The 20,015-nt window shown below is 42.8% G+C and overlaps 2 protein-coding genes across 2 annotated transcripts in view; one reads left to right on the top strand and one right to left on the bottom strand.

The window, feature by feature from the left end:
- Nucleotides 1–20,015, top strand: part of LMBR1 (limb development membrane protein 1) — a 327,116-nt gene that overhangs the window by 221,393 nt on the left and 85,708 nt on the right. The window lies entirely within an intron of this gene.
- NOM1 (nucleolar protein with MIF4G domain 1) lies at nucleotides 2,062–19,381 on the bottom strand. Its single transcript, XM_083466786.1, has 11 exons — nucleotides 17,627–19,381; nucleotides 16,596–16,720; nucleotides 15,611–15,806; nucleotides 13,492–13,815; nucleotides 12,718–12,828; nucleotides 12,214–12,381; nucleotides 11,288–11,409; nucleotides 5,707–5,839; nucleotides 4,325–4,456; nucleotides 3,607–3,716; nucleotides 2,062–2,499 (listed from the first exon to the last, which is right to left on the bottom strand). Exons 1-11 carry the CDS (start codon nucleotides 18,554–18,556, stop codon nucleotides 2,322–2,324), a joined length of 2,529 nt encoding a protein of 842 aa, XP_083322912.1. The 5' UTR covers nucleotides 18,557–19,381; the 3' UTR covers nucleotides 2,062–2,321.

Raw genomic sequence — 20,015 nt, 5'->3', positions numbered from 1 at the left:
TGACCCCTGGTATAGGAACTGAAGAGTGTCTTGTAAGAGCCAAGCAGTCTTAAGTTGCAGCAGGCAGTCAAGGCCTCCTCACACCTTGAGCTTCTCTTTTAGATGGGAGGGTGAATAAAGGATTGACTACCTAGTCCCTTCCAAGGTGAGCTAAGCCTGGCATGACAGCTTACTCTATGGTTTTAACCCCTTCATACATTAATTAGACTTAAGCATGTTGGTTATGAGGCTGGCTATCCCACAATAAATACCCTGGAGAGAGAGATTGACTGTGAAACCACTCTGGAAATTGGAGCTCTGAGATGGGAATAAGGGTGTACTGAAAACCTTCGGCACCCTTGACAAAATACAGTTCCCAGGATTATTTGGGAGAAGCCATAGCTATTTAGGGTGGCACGATACTGCTTTAAATGTGTTGTGCAACTCTGGTAGTTAGCTCCTCATTATTCTTACAATAAGTCTCTGAGATAGGATAGACTGTTGGGTCCAGGGACATATAGCAAGCTTTACAAACATACAGGGATTTGAAGCCACATTTCCCTTGGCCACAGGGAATTCTTATCCATAGGGAGAGACAACCTGATGTTCTCCATATGCTGTTGGAGAACAAGTCCCAGGGTCCCAGGCAGCATGGTTGATGGTCAGGGATGACAGTTACAGCCCAAAACAGTTACAACCCATCTCTTCCCCCCACAATAGGAAATATAAAACTGAAGTCGTACTGCAATTCTATATTTAATTCCATCTTTTATTTTTGGTGCCTGCTGAATACTTTCTTCTTTAACAAGACCTGTCCTTCAACAAGACTTCTAAGTACTGAATCTTATCTTGTCAGTATCTGAATTTATTTGAAATTGTTTTTATATGCATAGTTGTTTTGTAGATGGTTTTTATTGTATTTCAAGATTAGCGTACTTTGGCATGCCTCATTGAGAGAGATTCATAAATGAGTTGCAGTTCAATGACATCTAAAGGGTTAGAAGTTCCACACACTTGTTTCATAGTATACACAAGACAAGCGAAGACCCAATTTTTGTTACATGGACATTCAATTTACCAAATGAACTGGTTGAGCGATTCTTTCACAAATACTCCAAACAATGTATTGCCTTTTCTTATCCTGTGTTTGGAAGGTCTGGCAAGATACACTGACTCATGAAACTTAAGTGACAATGTAAGGCATTGGTTCTTTTTGGGTCACAAACCCCTTTTGAGAATCTGATGAAAGCTATGGACCCCAGAAAAATGCATATGCACATAAAATTCTGTATACAATTTATTTAATCCCAATGGAAAAGTCATTTTTTTGCACCTGGTATATTAACCCCTAGAGGTCCATGGACCACAGGTTAAGAACCCCTGCTGTAAAGTAAAAAATCCACTTGGCTTGCTTATTATTATTTTACTCAGCTTGATTTGATGAGGTCATAGATTTGTGGACAGTAACCAAAATCAATAATTAGTGGCAGTTTAAAACTAATAAAGCTACTGCAGCAAAAAGCTTTTGTTTTGCACACACAATGAATTTCATAGTATTTAAGGAGGCACAAGTTTCTGTTGCTTTTGCTGCATGAGGAAAGTTTGGCTACCATTTTGATTTTTGTCCTTAAGAAGCTACTCTTGATCAGCTTCTGTGTAAGCACAGGCAGAAGAAAATGTAATCCATAAGGTGACAGCAGACATTTGCCCTCATCTTACATTTGGCTTCTATTGAATTCAGTAAGGGAAAGTAATGGGGTTTTTTTGTATGTATAAAAAGTGTTTGACTACATAGAAAGGAACTTTTTTTGGGGGGGGACTTCCAAAGTATTTGGAGTGGGTACCATGGAGTAACAATGTTAGTTTCTGCACTGATTTCAATAACAATAGGGAATGGACTGTCAGAGAGACATTCAATGTACTGTTTGCATTAGCTACCAAAATTTTAGTAGAATGAATTGGGGGAGTGGGGAGTGACAACAGACTGGCATAAGAATGAGGAATTTAAATTAGCACTATAAACATGATGTGGCAATACGTTGTTGAATTTTTTAAAAAGAAGTTCAAACGCTACATTAAAAATCAAGGGTACAAAACTTTTATTTTCAAAAATACACTGTATAGATGATAATAGACTTCACTAGTGACTGTGTTTTGTCTTTTAACAGAAGGATAATAAATACTAGCCAGTTTGAATATCAAACCTAATCCAGCTCCACATTATTGTGAAGGAACTGATCAGAACATGAGGTCTGCTGTTCATGAAAGGCCACCCAATTCAAGTCATTCCCCGCCCCCATTAAGTCTGCATTTCCAATAGATAAAAATTATTGGACCTAACGCTATAATTTTAATTTAGATTCTTTTGCTTTCAAAGTCCTAGTCACTAGTTCAATTCTCTCTTTTAGCAAAGTGGCTTCTTCAACATTTTTGTGAGCTTGATTATTCTTCAGCAAGAAATGGGTGAGGAAAAGCTTCAAGCCTTCATGCAGCATTCCCAATTTTGGGTTGTCAGCCAACCTGGGAAAACACAAAGAACTGCAAGTTAACCAACCCAGTGTTTTCTTTAGGGCAATGTTACATCACTAATCGGGTACAGCCAGGCAAGCAGGATAGAGGCTTACAAAATACTCTGGAGCATTGTATGGCTAGGCTGGTGACACCATAAGGAAAACCACATTAGGGCTCTGCAGAAGAACAGAAATGTTCCGGCTTCTAGTTCCAGTTAAGCTACAGTAATGGGGAGAAAAGACAGAACCCCTTTTTGACAGTAAGGTGATGGTTTGACAAATTCTACCTGAGACCAGGGGATGCGGGTGGCGCTGTGGGTTAAACCACAGAGCCTAGGACTTGCTGATCAGAAGGTTGGCGGTTCGAATCCCTGCGATGGGGTGAGCTCCCGTTGTTCGGTCCCTGCTCCTGCCAACCTAGCAGTTCGAAAGCACGTCAAAGTGCAAGTAGATAAATAGGTACCGCTCCGGCGGGAAGGTAAATGGTGTTTCCGTGCACTGCTCTGGTTCGCCAGAAGCGGCTTAGTCATGTTGGCCACATGACCCAGAAGCTGTACGCCGGCTCCCTCGGCCAATAAAGCGAGATGAGCGCCGCAACCCCAGGGTCGGCCACAACTGGACCTAATGGTGAGGGGTCCCTTTACCTTTACCTGAGACCAGTGTTTGAAACTCCCATTGTTCAAGGTGCATTTTGCGACAGGGAATTTCATTAGCGCAAGCAGTTTTCTGAGCTCTGGGAGCAGGACTGCACCTAAGATTTCAGATTAAAACTGCAGACTGGAAGGAAAGGAGGACCTTTTTCTGCTTCCCCACTTCCGGCTACTCTTTGAAGACTGAAGAGACCCTCTTAAGAATATTGGGGGGCGGGCAGGGGAAGGACTAGACCATGTGAAAAATGAACATATTTTAGCTGCAGTTCATTCACTTTCAGCTTTGTATTCTTGTTTTTAAAAAGTGCACCTAGACATTCCGTTGTTGCACTCATATCCTAGGTATAAGGTGCCATTTAGCTCCCAGCTTTCATATCTCAGTTTCTAACACTACCTGAGACAGAACCCCTTTTATCATTAAAATGATGGTTTGACAAATTCTACCTGGAACCCCTGGGATGACTTACTTTCCAAAGATGTGGTTTAGTTCTTCTGGATCTGTTTTCAAGAACAGTGCAGACAGTACTTGTCGTAAGAAGTGGACTTTTGGCTTGTCTAATTCACTGAATTCAATTACCTAGTTAAAAAGCAATGAAATGTCAAAAACTCTTAAGACACTCTCAAGCTATTAAGCTGTCATGAAAATGCTAATGTTATTAGTATTAAATAAATCACCTGTACACTATTACCAAAAGAACAGTCCTTAATAATTCCAGAGAGCTCAGCTCACCTGTTTGAATATACAATGGGATCTAAAGCTTAATTGTGAATTCAATGCAAAAAGACATCTGTTTATTGCACATACTGGCCAATTAACAAAGAAGTGGGAAAGATTTCATGAAACATGAGATCAACAGCAACTTGCTTAAATCTTAACACCCTCAAGGGCAGCTAAGAGGGCACTTGCCAGCTTTTGTCAAACTACAGTTCCCATCATCTCTAACCACTGGCCATGCTGGTTGGGGATGATGGCAGATGTGGTCAAACAGCATCACCCTGGGTACCCCTGCATGGATACTGTTGCAAACCTAGATTTCCCCCCATAGAATAACCATTTGCTTTGCCTTGCTTGTTAGGTGACGTTACATACCAAAGAACATGCACATTATGCATGAGTCTATCAGGAGATCTAAAAGTAAAGTTTTTCAAAACAACAACAACAACAACAACAAGAGTTTTGCTTACCTTGAAAACAGTGAGGGACAGAGACTTAGTCTTCAACAAATGAGCCAAGAGATTAACTAAATTTGATACAGCAGTAGTGGACAGGTTCCCCAAATCTCTTATTTTATCCCACATACTGAACTGGAATGTCATCTGGTTTAAAAAAAAATAAAAAGAGAAAAGCCTGTTTATTAACAATCCTACTCTCACAGGAGAGCTGGCTGAGGGGCCTCAAAAGGCAATCTATGGTGCTGCTCTGCTGGCAGAGAGGAAGGTAACACTAGCAGGTTGACATTTATATCACTGGAGGACGCTGCCCTGCCTTCAGAATGCTTAGAGGTAAAGTGGGGCATGCTGGGGTGGGCACAGGGGCACTAAATCTAAGCCCCTTTATTTTCTGGACATGTCCCAGAAACTGGCACAGCCCTATCCCAGCTCAGGGGTTGGCACAGTTCATTCTCCTCCACTGCAATCAAAGCTACCCACCTTCCCCCCGTGGTATTATGGCAGGTCATAGGATACGGTGCTAGCTTCACCAGCTGACCTCCTGCCCCAAACCATCAATATAAGGCAGGATCACTTTCTGCAGTTAATTACTTGTTGCAGCATTGTAAGTTATGTGCAGTACATTCTGACAGGCCAAATGGTGATAGCCTCTGACTCCAGAGGGAAACTTTTAGATATAAACCAGTTGGAGGATCAGAAGTGGAAGAGAGTAGGGTACAGGAGAGAGATCTTCCCTTTTTATCTCCCCCCCTTTTTTTTTTTGCTTTTTCTTCTGGTCTGGCCTCCTTGGAAAGGAGGAGAGATCATGCAGACCATGCTTTGCTAGAGAATGGATTTGTCCTCTCCCTGACGCTTGCATCATCAGTCATTCCTTCCCTTGGAGTTGCTTCAAGGAGAAAGAGGACAGAGGGAGGGTAATTTGTGTGAAAGGGCAGACAGCATCTCTTATGCCTCCAGCTACAGGTTCCTGCCTTATGGTGCCCTTGTCATGAGAGACTGTCCCTTACTAAATACAGAATTGAGGATTAATTTAAACACTGGAGCACACTGGTCCCAGAATGTGTATTTGCGCTCTCTCTTTCTCTCTGTGTGTGTGTCTACTTTCATGTGCTCCAAATCATTTAAATGGATATGGCAGGGAATCACTCTGAAATATTTTCCATACAATCCATCACTAAGCTGTGGTTCCTTTCTGAGGCAATGCTGTTGTTTGGCTTTACATATGAAAGGGTTATGGCTCCCCCCCCCACCCGAAACGTATTTTCTACATAAATGCAGCTATTACATTTAGCAGTCATGTATTTAACTACCATATATTACCATTTGATAACACCACTTTCATTCCCAGAAATTTAAAAGGTGCAACCAGTAAAGAGAAAGACAAGTTCTCAGCTTACCTGGAATCGCTTTTCATATTCGCAAAACTTGGCAGACAAATATGCATAGAAGGGGTTATAAGTCTTCTCTTGCAGGCAACAGTCTAAGAGGACATGGACAATCTCTCTCTCCTGCTGATCTTTCAGCCTAAGCCTAAAACATCAATTGCCATTATGTAAATTCCATTTCCTGAATGTTTAGGCTGAACTACCATAAAATGGAAGAGTTACTGCCACCCAATTCATTCTTGACTCGAACTCAATCCATTACGCATCAAGTTAAAAAAAGAAAAAGAAAAAGGATCTAAATAGTTTATGCCAAACCAGTTTCTTCATTGCAGTGTATTCTGCATAATGATTTCAATAATATATGGACAACAAGATCCATACCATGGGTTTCTGGAAAAGAAAGCATTCTTAACTGTGTGCTTTGCATAATATACAGTTGTGGAACGATTACTAATTTTTTTATAAAGAGAAAAGTCTTGATAGGAAAGGTAGGTAGGACTACGATCCATATTTGAATGCAGTGGTATGCAAAAGAATTGGGAGAGGGAATCTCTCAGTATGACAATATGTAGATAGCACAGTTGGTTAGAGTGTGGTGCTGCTAACAACAAGGTTGCAGGCTTGATCCTCATATAAGACAATTGCAAATTCCTGCATTGCAGGGGCTTGAACTGGATGATGCTCAGGGTCCCTAGCAACTCTACAATTCTATGTTTGGCCTCTGGGTTACAAAAATCTGGGTTATCTACAACCAGCTGTCTTTCCTGGGGCTGATGAGAGCTGTAGCCCAAAGCACCAGGCTGAGGGGAGGCCAAGCTATTCTGAATTAAGAAATTGCTAGTGAGTGACCGAAGGAAAAACTACCCTCTCAAGTTTTTCCAATTCCTAATTGAGGGTGTTGGGGATTTCAACCAACCTAATTACAAAAATATAATCAGCATTAATGAGTTCCCACTGGCTGTCTCAGCAGAAAGTCTGGCAGGACTGAACGGCCTCCTTACTCACAGAGCTGGACCACGCAGAGGATTAAGACGCTGTTGGCAAGGAATAGTCTTAACTTGTGCTGTACCTGTTCTGTCAAATAAGTCTGATTTAGATTCCAGAGCTGTCAAATGCTTGGCAGCACTAAAGCCAATTAAAATGAAAAATGCTTAATATTATAATGCAGAGAGTGTCAAGCACAAAATTTGCATCCTTTCAAAATGAGGCTTTCATCTATAGTTACCCAGTCGGAGATGAACTACATGGCTGGGATGGCCTGATTTTGCTAAGGTATAGATAAAATGCTTCATTTTACACCAAGCCACTTTTCAGTGAAGTCAATGGAACAATAATGTGCAATTTGTAGCAAACAATGCCACTGATCGCCCCAGAAGATGTTATTAGTCAAGAGGATCAGAAGTAATGCAACTAATTTCTGTAGCTAGCGGCAAGGGTCACCAATGGTGCTCTCCCTGTCACACACCACTCCCCCGCTGAAATTAGGCTTGAAAGAAGCATTCTTTTGTAGCCAATATAATAAATTGTGCTTGGTTGAGGTGTGTATGTGGTGCCCACAAGTTTCTTCAGTTTGCAGATGTGTCCACAGAGCAAAACATATTGGCAATTCCTGACCTAAGAGCTGAGAATGAACATAGGGAGATATGTGGATGCCAGAACACTAAGGTTCTCATATATTTATTCTGCAGGATTTAGTACCATTGTTCAAATGTTGATGACAGGTGGCCTTTAACCTGAAGATGCAGCTGAAGGCCCACTGAAATCCATGAAGCGAGTACCTCACATTTCATACACAACAATGATTCATAGCTGAATTTAATTTTAGATAGTGGGGTCTATGGGACCTCCCGTTACATTTGTGCATATATGCTTGCTTACAGTAATAATGTTTTTGTAAAAGAAATTGGAGTTTAATTTAAGCCACCTGCAGCAGAGTTGGTTAATGGGACTTAAATTTTCGAGAAACCTCACAAACACACAACAAGAAGGGTGCATAGAAATGTGTTCCTACTAGGCACTCTCCAACTAAGAAACTTGATTGAGCTTCCATATTCACTCTTTCAAGTGCTTCCTTGTTTGGGCTTTCTCTGATTGGGTTTAAACAGAAAAGGATTCCTTCACTTGGTAAGTGTGCCATTTGCCTATAATTTAAGGCAAAAAGCAGCCTCTCTCTCTCTCACACCCTTTAAAGAGATCTTTTGCTTTTCTGAGTGGCAACTGTTTCTCATCTTTTCAGACGTAGGGTCTACTCCTACATCAGAATCTTAAATAATGTTGCTGCCTACTTGTTCAAATGGAAGATTCTTGCCGCTTTCTTGAGCAGTGATTAACTCTGGAAGCAACATTACATATGAAAGAGCACTGGAGACTTGTGTTGTGTCCTTATAGTATATGTTTTAGTTAATATACAAAGCATATTGGATAGTAACAGGCAGTCCACCGGGCAGCAAACCTGCAAATGTTGCATCAGATCCCAGAGAGCACCTCCTTCTGAGGCTTTATCTCAATTTAGACAACTCTAGCTAAAAATCCCAGGTCTCATCTCTAAATTCAAATGACCTTTTCTCTCCCACCCTCCCTCATATGTATACACCCTGTGGAGTCCTGGTTTTGGACCCCACCCCCTGCAGGTAGATTGCCCATTCAAGAGAACATTCATAGCCATTATAGGAACATTAAGGCTCTTTTGTCAGATCCCATCAGGGGACACTTTAGGGAAAGCCATAAGGACAGACCATTTACAGTAATCAGATAGATGGACAAAGTCATACCAGCCCCTCTCTCAAAAGTGGTTCAGCTACCATTAAAAAGCTCCTGGCTGAAGGTTCTCTTGGGAACAGAGAACTGGAGTAGCAAGTAGCCAAAAACATACAAGTGAACCATGATTAGTTATTTCCATAACAGAATATTTCCGCATCAATTATATTTACTTCTCTAGACAAAAAACAAATTCCAACCAGTAACAAGGCCCCCAGAGCATTCCTACACAGGCACTCGTTTGGCTCCCAGTTTCTCAGAACATGAATCAGAATATCCTTAATCATAAGCCGTTCCTCCTCTGTCCTCCATTACATTAGGAAGACTTCTGAGATGAATGGCATTTCAGCAACAAAAGCAGGGTGAGGTTTACTCTTGCTATTTACCTAATTTGTCAGTGCATTCAATCACCAAAATGTGATACCTGCCTCCCCACCCGAATCGAACAAGCAGCTTGGCAGCTAACATTTGTAAGGCATTTCTACCTAGGCACCCCAAATCCCTGAAGTAGGGAAGATACTAAAACAGCTGATTCCAAACACACCACTCTACTGACACAACACACCTTGCCCAAGGGCTCCACAGCATTCAATGGCTGTAGCTTTTACGTCTGCTTGGCAAGCCATTTCTAAGCATGCTTCCATAAGCAACATGTGAATGTCAAACAGTCTCGCAGCAAATAGTTCTTTGCCAAGAAACCCCTGAGTTGTTCAGCAGGAATTGTAATGTGCCAGGCTCATGAATCTCCTGCAGATTTGTTACCCCTTCCACTTTTTACTACACATGCACTGATCCTGTTCCATTACAATATGTCTTTATCTAGGAGCATATTCTGCTAAGACTGACTTCACTCCAGGGAGCTGCCATGAAATCTTCCTCTCCTCCCATGCCCCCAGTGGTAGTGGACAGGACCTCTAATAGAGGCAGATAAGCTTCTCCATGAGGGACGCAGATGGCACTGTGGGTTAAACCACAGAGCCTAGGACTTGCCGATCAGAAGGCCGGCGGTTCGAATCCCCGTGATGGGGTGAGCTCCCGTTGCTTGGTCCCTGCTCCTGCCAACCTAGCAGTTCGAAAGCATGTCAAAGTGCAAGTAGATAAATAGGTATTGCTCGGGCGGGAAGGTAAATGGTGTTTCCGTGCGCTGCTCTGGTTCGCCAGAAGTGGCTTAGTCATGCTGGCCACATGACCCGGAAGCTGTACACCGGCTCCCTCGGCCAATAAAGCGAGATGAGCGCCACAACCCGAGTCGGTCACGACTGGACCCAATGGTCAGGGGTCCCTTTACCTTTACTAAGCTTCTCCATCTGTTTACTTCCCTGACTTTCAGGCTTCTGAATTATTCCCACTGTATGGTGTTGCCTCTGGGGTGTGCAAATTTAAGGGCCTGGTCCAACCGACTTAAACTTTCATGGCACAGAGAAGAGAGGCTCAAGAAGAGGTTGTTCTTGCTCATGGCTGAAGGCTCCAGCTAGTTTCTCTGCAAACCACTCACTTCCAGTGTGGAGAGCATTTTCTCTTGCTCAACTCTGGCAGAGCTTTTCCCCAGCAGCTTTACTAAAAGTTTCTTCCAGCTTTTTTATTCTCATCACTGACAGGCTCCTGAGCAGACTGTCCCTCAATCATCGCACCCACAACTAAGAGCTAAGAAGCTGTATTTCAGGGTCAACCTTGACCCATTGCAGCTGATGATTACTCAAGACCCTCATCTCCTGCCATGCAACCTCCAGGCTCACTTTCAGGATTGCCTCACATTCCTTGGGAGTCTTGTTCTTTCCATGTTGGTTCGATTTATACTAGGTCCCAGTTTGTCATAACAGCTCATATTCCAGACCCCAGTGTTAATGCACTCTCTGCTTTGTGCATGGCAAAAGTTTCCAGGAGCGGCATAATAGGGTTTCATTTCATTTTGATAGGGTCCAAGAATCAGCTTGTCTTACTGAGAAACCTATTTGTCCTCACTATCAAGTACTTGAGTCTTCTTCAAGGCTTGAGGGACAGGTCCCTCTCTTGCACAGATATGTACTTAGAAATTTATTTATTTATATTCAAACTGCTGAGCAAGTGGAGCCTGCTAGAGGCATCTGGTAGCCTTTCTTGATTAAGGATAAAGAATCCTTGACCCAGCAAGTGTGGGCACCTGCCTTTAGATGAGAGAAATTTGTGATTTTTAAAAAATCATTTAATTTAAAGTTTACAAAAATAGCTTACGGGAAACAGGCAGACAGCACGTCTGCTGCGGCTCCATCAGACCTCAGAAAGCTGTCAGCGCAGCCACACACAAGGCTGCTCCAGTTTAGCTAGCCCAAGCTAAAACTCTCCTCTTCAAATTCAGCCTCTCACTTTCATGCTGTCCCCTTCACCCTGCAGAGCACTAGCTTGAGATCCCACCCCCTGCAGATAGATTGCCCATTCAGGAGAACATCCACAGCCATTAAAGGAACATTAAGGTGTTTTTTTTACATCCATCAGGCAACACTTTAAGCAAACCATCAGGACCGGCCATCTGATTTCAGTTAACAGGCCTAAATTCACAAAAAGGTGCAAAAAAATTATTTTCTCCCTCTACAAAGCAAGCTCTTTTTCAAAAATGGGATTGTATCTTAGGTTTCAATCCTATGCATGATTACTTGAAAGTAAGCTCCATTGAATATTTTACTTCTGAATAAACATGCAATGCATTGTAAGAATGTTTCTAATTGTTTCGGGTTTGCACCAGGCAGAATGTACACTTGCTCCAGCTAAGGCTTTATCAGTTCTTATTCACAAGAAAGGTATTTCACATCCAAAGAGTGGCTTAAGTTTCTGAAATCATCCTACCCTGGCGACTACTTACTTTAAAAGTTTTTCAAAGGCATCCAAAAAGTCTTCGCTAGTCATCAAGATACAAAATATATTCCTCCTAATATCTGTGTTCATTCTTTGCTTACGAGCAAGCTCCAGAATCTTCGAACTCACCTGAGTAGGGGAAAGGGTTGAAAACTTAACATTTCACAAACTCTTAATATCGCGGATGAATTTCATAATTTCAAACAGTCGGGTAACATCTTCATCAGGAATGTGAGCAAAGTCAAATGTTTGGCTTTCAAGCTACATAACTTTCTCAGGAAGTGAGGAAACCCAGGTATTTTCAAAATGTAATCCTCAGGGCCAAACTACATAGTATGTTATTCATACTTTTTGCAAAGTGTGATTAAAATGGGTACAGTGGTACCTTGGTTTAAGAAGAGCTTAGTTTATGAACAACTTGGATTAAGAACACTGCAAACCTGGAAGTAGGTGTTTTGATTTGTGAACTTTTACTTGGAAGCAGAACATGTGCTGTTTCCTGTTGAGTGTGTAAATTTGTAAATTGAGTCCCCCGCTGCTATGGGAAAGCACGCCTTGATTTAAGAATGCTTTGGTTTAAGAACGGACTTCCGGAACGGATTAAGTTCATAAACCACGGTACCACTGTATTATTATTATTTTGAAGAAAAAGCAGCAACAAGGATTTGATCTGGAACTTGCTCACAGCCCAGCACCAGTTTTCTGCCATGAAGCCCCCTTGAGCTTGATTTTAACTATGGAAATGCGGCATACAAATAAAATGATGTATGTCTGTACCTTTGAACAGATTTTGAAAGGAATAAATTTCTAAGCACAACCACCACAAATACCTTCATTTATGCTCATTAAGAATCCCTAGAGCAAGACTATTCTTTGGGAGACTGTCTTAAGACACACTTCCAGAACGACGTTAATAGGGAGGATCACACTTACCTTTCCTACACTTAGTATTGGTTGCATTTGGTTGCTGGTGCTGTCAATCATTGGCGCTCCGCTCCATGACGACCCAACAATCCACCACCGACCAACTTGTTCAGCAGTTAGGAGAGATTCCAATGACACTCGAAGTTGAGCTTCTTTTCCAGAACTGCTATTATGAGTCTTACAGAAAGGAAGAATGCTATGTCAGAAGATTTTTTAAAATAAAGAGTTTTATACCTAGTTGTCAGCCTAATTAGATGTCCTCCAGTTACATCTGGCAGCAGATATGATGGAAAGCCAGGCTGTGGTTTACTTGAACTGAAAGTGTTCCTCTTTTTGAACTACTGGTAAACTCAGCAGCCAGTGCTCATACTGAAAACCAAACCTTGTTGCAGTCAACTGTTCTATATAAGGAGCTCCTACGGCCCAGGATGTTAGTAGCAGCTTTTGCTAATACTCAAGTCTGTTCACAGTGTATGAAAGAAACATAGCAATATGGTTTTTCATGGAGTTTACCAGTGTCCTCTGCAGCTTTCTTAGTTTCTCAACCGGCTCTGGATCGTACCCAGGGATTTTTCTCATGTCATTGTTTTTTAGTGCCAGCATGGTCTCCAACATGAAACAAACCTTTAGAGAAAGACAGTAAGCCTGCATTATTGTTCCAGTACCTAAAACGGCAAAGAACTGTAGCATAAAAAAATGGTCTAGAACTGAAGTTTTATACCCACCCCTAAGACCAATTTTTAAATGCGTCAAACAAAATCAAATGTTTGTAAGTTTTCCAGAGAACGCCCAACACATCATAGCATAGTGCAAGTGGTGTTGGGAAAATATAGGGATACTAAAGTTTCTACCAAACTCTTTTAGGATGGTATTCAGTGCTTTCTGTCTGCTGATGGAACAGGGAGAGGGAGGTGATTATTTCTATTATTTATTAAATTTGTATACTGCCCTTCATCTGCAGATCTCGGCGCAGTTCACAACATAAAAAAACACAAAATACATAACAAATGTAAGAACAAAAACCAAATTAACAACCCCCCATCCCACAACACATTTAAAAGAGTATCACATGTTAATCAGCCAAAGGCCTGGTTGATGAGGATTTTTAGGGATTCCTTCCCCCCCCCCAGTGTCCCCCAAATCTACTCTAGAGGATGAAGAAAAAATTGTCAAAAAATGCCTCGCCCCTTGTTCCGCTGACAGATTCTTTCCATCCCAGAAAGCATGGGATACCAGATTTTGATGAAAAAGTTACCCCAAAAAGGTACTTTAAAAAGGCATTCATACCCTTGACTGGTCCTGGAATTGCTTTCCTACTGCGTTTGCTTTTTTCTGGGCCTCCGTGATAAGTTCTTTTAGGGCCAAAGCATCATCTTTCCTCAAGGAAAAGCCTACATTTTTCAGCAGCAGCAGAATTAGCTCAATATCCTTTTCAGAAAAAGTGCTAACAAGCTTCTTTAAGATGTCGAAGATCAGCAGTGAATGCACTACATAAAAGTTATACAAATGAGCAATTAAGATAAGGAGGTTCTCGCATTCTTTCCCTTCAGCTTCACTTTTGTAGACTTCATCAAATTGCCGCACCACAGTTTCCAAAAAGTGAGCACCAACCTGGAACATTTAACACACAAACATGATCCATGAGCTGCTGACCATTTAAACACTTTAAAGCAGAAAGCCAACAATGTATAACTAATGTTGTGGTCCTAGAATTTGCTGACCAGCAATTTAAAAGTCATATATAATAATTTATAATATTAGCTGCTGTGCTAGCATAAGATTACTAATCACTGCATTAGGCTGCATTACACAGACAAGTCCTTTCACTCAAGATTATTTCACAAGTGATATCTGAATGAATTTTAGTTTGGCAGGACACCCTTGCAAATGCTAATGAGCTGTATCAAGGTGATTAAGAAAGAACAAGTGTAGATGTTCAATATAATTAATAGAGAAGCACAGAAGTCCACTTAAGCACCACTTTTGAAAACAGCCTTAGATTGCAGTGGATGGTGATGCTCCTGTATACAAGGCAAGTCAGTTATTAAAATGAACGTGTGACTGTAGAAAATTCACACACTGATAATGTGGTGTAAACCACTGAGCCTTGGGCTTGCCTATCGGAAGGTCGGCGGTTCGAATCCCCGCGACGGGGTGAGCTCCTGTTGTTTGGTCCCAGCTCCTGCCAACCTAGCAGTTCGAAAGCACGTCAAAGTGCAAGTAGATAAATAGGTACTGTCCCGGCAAGAAGGTAAATGGCATTTCCGTGCGCTGCTCTGGTTTCAACAGAAGCAGCTTAGTCATGCTGGCCACATGACCTGGAAAAAACTGTCTGTGGACAAACGTCGGCTCCCTTGGCCAGTAAAGCGAGATGAGTGCCGCAACCCTAGAGTCGTTCGCGACTGGACTTAACTGTCAGGGGTCCTTTACCTTTAATGTAAAGGAGCAAGTCACACACCCCTATGCCCTGTCAGGTCTCATCATCCCTAGTCCAACATTTTAGCCACGCCACTGCGCTGACTTTCAGACTGCCAACAGCACCTTATTGTTTTATTATGGTAAGTGACCTTGAGGTCATTTCAAGTTTGCCTTCTTGAGGGAAAAGATGTGAAACTCAAATACTAATGAACCCCTCTTTCTACAAATTTTATTCAATTAATTATGCATACTGGTTGATTACAGAAAAACTGAAGTGCTCCTTTGTTTAAACAAATGCCCCCTTTTCAATAAGTAGCTATACTACTATTGTGCAGCAAAAACAACAAAGAGCCTTGGGGCACCTTAAAGACCAACAAATTTGTTTCCTTGACATAAGCTTTCCTTGACTTTAGTCCATCAGATGCATGAAGCATAATCCTGAAGTTGCAGGTGTGTGTGTACATGTGTGAGTTTTTTTGTGGGGAGGTGGGCAGAATTGTAAAAAGTAAGGCCAGAGAGAGAAGTACAATTATGTGATTAACTGTGGTCCTTCATAACAAATGCCCTTTTTCAGAAATGGCTGGAAATCAGAACATGCACTCCAGGCTCCTAGAAACCAGTGTCAAACCTCCTATTAGTTTTAATAGAACTATGGCAAACAAATCATTACTACAGAATACACAGAGTGAAATTTGCAGAAGTTGCTTTTCTCTGTGGTCAACATGCAAAGATCCTTGGCTTTTTCATCACAAAGGTGTGAAGTACTACTTAATGAATATTTTCTGAAATAACGACTATATTTATATTCTACCCTTCTGCTTAACAGCACCTGGTATGACATTGTTGTTTTTTTTAAAAAACCAAGTATCATAAAATCTAAAATGACCAAAGTGTCATGAAATTATTAGTAAACCAAAAGGAAAGGCGTAGTAGAAAAGTTCCTTTATTACTGTGCTACTCAACAATGGGGAAGATTCAGAAAAATTACCTCAATTCCCACTGTCCGATGAAGGATGCTAACTAAAAGCACATGTTCCATCACCAGCCTGGAAGGCATTGCTGATTCTGTAACGCAAGCACTGATAAGGATATCTGTCAACGTTTCATTCATATCTTTTCTACTGTTCACCATGTAGAGCTCCTCCAACTGTCCACTTATAGAGGCTAAATTTGGTTCACTCAACCTAGCGGAAAATAAATCATATGGAAATAAAGTTAAACGTTAGCTTTAATGTTCTGTTTCATTTTAACATCCAGTCACATGAAATGTATTTCAAAATGTGTGTTCATGGGTGTTTAAAGTATATATTTATATAAACACTTTCGTCCATTTGAGAAAAACTGATAGGCCATTCAGCTCAATTTGTTTGCTTTATTTCCTGCCTTTCTTCCCCTAACTGAACACAAAGTGATGCCAATAATACTTGGAGCAACAAATAAAAATTGCAGTAGGGCAAGTTTGTTGTTGTTGTTTAGTCATGTCCGACTCTTCGTGACCCCATGAACCAGAGCACGCCAGGCACTCCTGTCTTCCACTGCCTCCCGTAGTTTGGTCAGACTCATGAGTAGGGCAAGTTAGAAGTCCTTAAATGTGCTGTCTTGGCTGTAAGGAAAATTTCAATACTCCCTATACAAACTGTCCTGTAAATCATCATCTGAGATACTTCTTCCTGTCTTGAGGTCCAGAGGGTGGCAACAGGCCTTTGCTGAGGTGGCTCTCCATTTGTGGAATACTCTCCCCAAGAAGGCTTGCCTTCATTACATACCTTTAGGCACCAAGCAAAAACATTCCTTTTCTCACTGGTCTTTGGCTAATAAAACAATCTCTGGCCTTTTAAACTGTATTTTGGGGGTATTGTTTTTGTTTGTTACTATGTTATATATTTCTGCATTTTTACATTGTAAACCACCTTGTGATCCTCGGATGAAGGGTGCTAGAGACATTTAATAAAATAAAAAAATTAAAATACTACCTGTTAATTAGGCCCTTCAGTGTTTTCCTCAGCCTTTCCAATTCTTCCCTTTTTGGGGCATCTATTGTCTCTTCAGACCTTCGCATATGTGGGGGAATATACTTTGTAGCATATTGGCAAGGATTCTTTAAGAAGGAAAAAAAAAGACAATGGATTAATTAAATAATTTACTTTTTGAGAAAATGGTTGAAAATTGAGATCTCATGTGATTTATGAATGAAAAGGAACCTGTTCTGTATATTTTACTATAATGTAAGCCACCTATGTGAACGTTTGGCACACTGATATTGCGAAAGGCGGGAAACAAATGCTCTGTGACAATGCGATAGCCAACATGGTAAAAATATTCACAGTTTAACATTGGCATCTGTACCTAAAAGTGTAAATGGTGACTGTGACAAATGTAGGTTTGCTAATTTATAGACGTTTGAAAGGTATGCTCATTGGGAAGCTCAGATTAGCTGCTGCTCTCCAAGGAGAAAGTTTGTTGCTGTGCACTTGTCAAAGGTATGTCTTAGGAAACACACAGAGCTGCCTGGTACCAAGTCTGAACATTGGTCCATATAGCTCATGCTGACTTGCAGCAGGCCTCCAGGAGTTTCTTTCAGCCTGATCTGGGGATGTGCGGAAGTTAACCAAGAACCTTCTAATTGTAAAGCAGAAGAAGAAGAAGAAGAGTTTGGATTTGGTATCCCGCCTTTCACTCCCCTTCAGGAGTCTCAAAGCGGCTAACATTCTCCTTTCCCTTCCTCCCTCACAACAAACACTCTGTGAGGTGAGTGGGGCTGAGAGACTTCAGAGAAGTGTGACTGGCCCAAGGTCACCCAGCAGCTGCATGTGGAGGAGCGGAGACTCAAACCCAGTTCTCCAGATTACGAGACTACCGCTCTTAACCACTACACCACACTGGCTCTACTGCTGTACTACTACTGAGCTATGACCCATGTCTATCTCACTAAGTCTATCTCATACACTAAGTCTATCTCACACAGACCCCCTAAACATCCTCCAATATTTTTTTTAAAACCGACCTCATCCTGTTCTTCAGGAGAGGTAGGTTCCTTGGCTCCAGACTCTGGGCTCCTTAGGTCAGGGGATCTGCTTTCTTCCTCTTCATTCTCGCTTTCTCCTTCACCACTGGATTCTTCTGAGCTTCTTGGGTCAGCGAAATCTTCCTCGGCCTCTTCTTCCAGGCCCACCTCCTCATCTCCCCTCAGCCCCTCTTCCTCAGCCCCTTCTCCCCCCTCTTCCTCCTGCCCCTTTCCTTCTTCCTCTCCTTCCCCCTCGCTGCTCTCGTACAGGCCGGAGAAGGGGGTCCCTGTCTCCAGGGCTCCCAGCACGTAACCCAGCCCGTCCCTGGCGAAGCTGGGAGGCAGGGCCGCCGCCTCCTCCGCCAGCCCTTCCAGCGGCTGCTGCTTCTTCTTCTTCCGACGCTTGTCGAGCCCCAGCTGCCTCTCCAGCCGCCGGATCTCCCGCTCCTCCTCCTCGTTGGCCGCCAGCAAGGCTCGCTTGCGCGCCAGGGCCGAGGCCGAAGGAGAGGCCTTCCCGGGTTTCTTTCGAGGGGCCTCGGCGGCGGCGGCGGGGAGAAGGCGCTTCTCTGGCTCCGGGGCCGGCAAGGAAACCTGCTTCTTCTTCTCCTTCTCCTCTTTCTTCCCAGCTGGCGCTGCCGAAGGAGGAGGCCGGGGATTTTTCACCGCCTCACCGCCGTTCAGGAGACGCCGCCGCCGGCTCCGTTTCAACCTGCGCTTCTCTCGACGCAGCTCCCGGCGGTTCTTGCGGCTGCTCGACGCCGGTGGCTCCTGCAGTGGAGGCGAGGGGAGGCCGAGGCCGCCCTCGGGTCCCCCGGCAGCCGCCACGAACTCCCGCACCGCCAGCCCCAGTTTCTGCAGATTCCCGGCCTTCTGCTTCTGCCGCCCTCGCCTCTTGCTGCGCGCCTGGCCATTTGGGGCCGCCCGCTTCATGGCCTCTGCCGGTGTACACAAGCTAGGCCTCTCTCTCTCTCCCCTCAAGCGTTGCGCCTCATGGGCGCCGCCATCTTGGCGCGGCGGCTGGTTCGGGCCTTAGAAACGGCAGCGCCACCTGCTGGACCTTCGTTGCAACCTGGGCAAGCTTCGGGACCCTTTGCTGGTTTGACTCGTCCTCCGCAAGGAACGCTGGGAAATGTAGTTCCCTCTGGGAACGGATCTTCTTCGCAAAAGCCATACAGGAATTCTCTGTTTGTGACTGTTTCCCACCCGCCTACTCCGGTTTTCAGAGACTTATTATCGCTCCGTTTTCAGACGGTTTTCATTTCGTTGTTTCTCTGCCTGCTGTGTATCCCTTTGTTGTAACTCTCAGCAAAGGCCACCTTGCCATGCTGTGACTATAAACTGAAAGCAAACAGAATTCAGCAATCCATTGCGTATGAGATATCAACAAAATATCAACAAATGGCAAAATTTTCAGCTTCCCAAAGCAATTACTAATTAAGAATAAGAAAGAGGCCCAGCCTTCAGACTAAAAAGACAACTCCTAGAAAAGAAAGAGTATGGAGATCAGCTCTTCAAGGCTGCAAAGAACTGTTGAGCTATAAGCATGAATAGATCTGGTTCAGGTCAGGCTGATGTTCCCTTTCTGGCGTTTGTTTGTTTGTTTTTTCTTTCATAAAATTTACATACCACTTGATCGTGGGGGAAAACCTCAAATCAGTTTACAGAAAAAGATAAGTCAACAAAATTGTCACTAAACCAATCACAACCCTAATTTAAAACCACAGTAGAATAATAAAAATGTTAAATTAAAACTCGTACAAACTTTTTAGACATCTGGGCAGGCTTGTCTAAATGTCGTCAGCAGATGCCAAAAATAATACAGTGAAGGCACCTGCCCGATATCAATAGGCAGGGAATTCAAAAGTATTGGTTGGTGCTGCTATATTAAATGATTGAATGTTATTACTTGGGTAGCACTTGGTGGCTTTTGTTACTTTGGCTCATGGATGGGGCTAGAGCAGGGGTTAGCAAACTTTTAGAGCGGGGGGCCGGTCCACTGTCCCTCAGACCTTGTGGGGGGGCCGGACTATATTTTTTTTGGGGGGGAATGAACGAATTCCTATGCCCCACAAATAACCCAGAGATGCATTTTAAATAAAAGCACACATTCTACTCATGTAAAAACACCAGGCAGGCCCCACAAATAACCCAGAGATGCATTTTAAATATTCTACTCATGTAAAAACACGCTGATTCCCGGACCGCCTGCAGGCTGGATTGAGAAGGCGATTGGGCCGGATTAGGCCCCTGGGCCTTAGTTTGCCTACCCATGGGCTAGAGTGTCCTTTCCTTTTCCTTCTGGGGTGCCAGGGCAACTGTTTGTTTATTTACTTGAGCATCTTTATATCATCCTTGACAATATGTTCATAAGGTGCTGTACAGCATATTA

This window comes from Podarcis liolepis, assembly GCF_965112155.1.
Source record: "Podarcis liolepis genome assembly, chromosome: 12".
NCBI lineage: Eukaryota > Metazoa > Chordata > Lepidosauria > Squamata > Lacertidae > Podarcis > Podarcis liolepis.
Note: the sequence above shows the minus strand (reverse complement) of the source record. Positions and strands in the feature narration are given on the sequence as shown.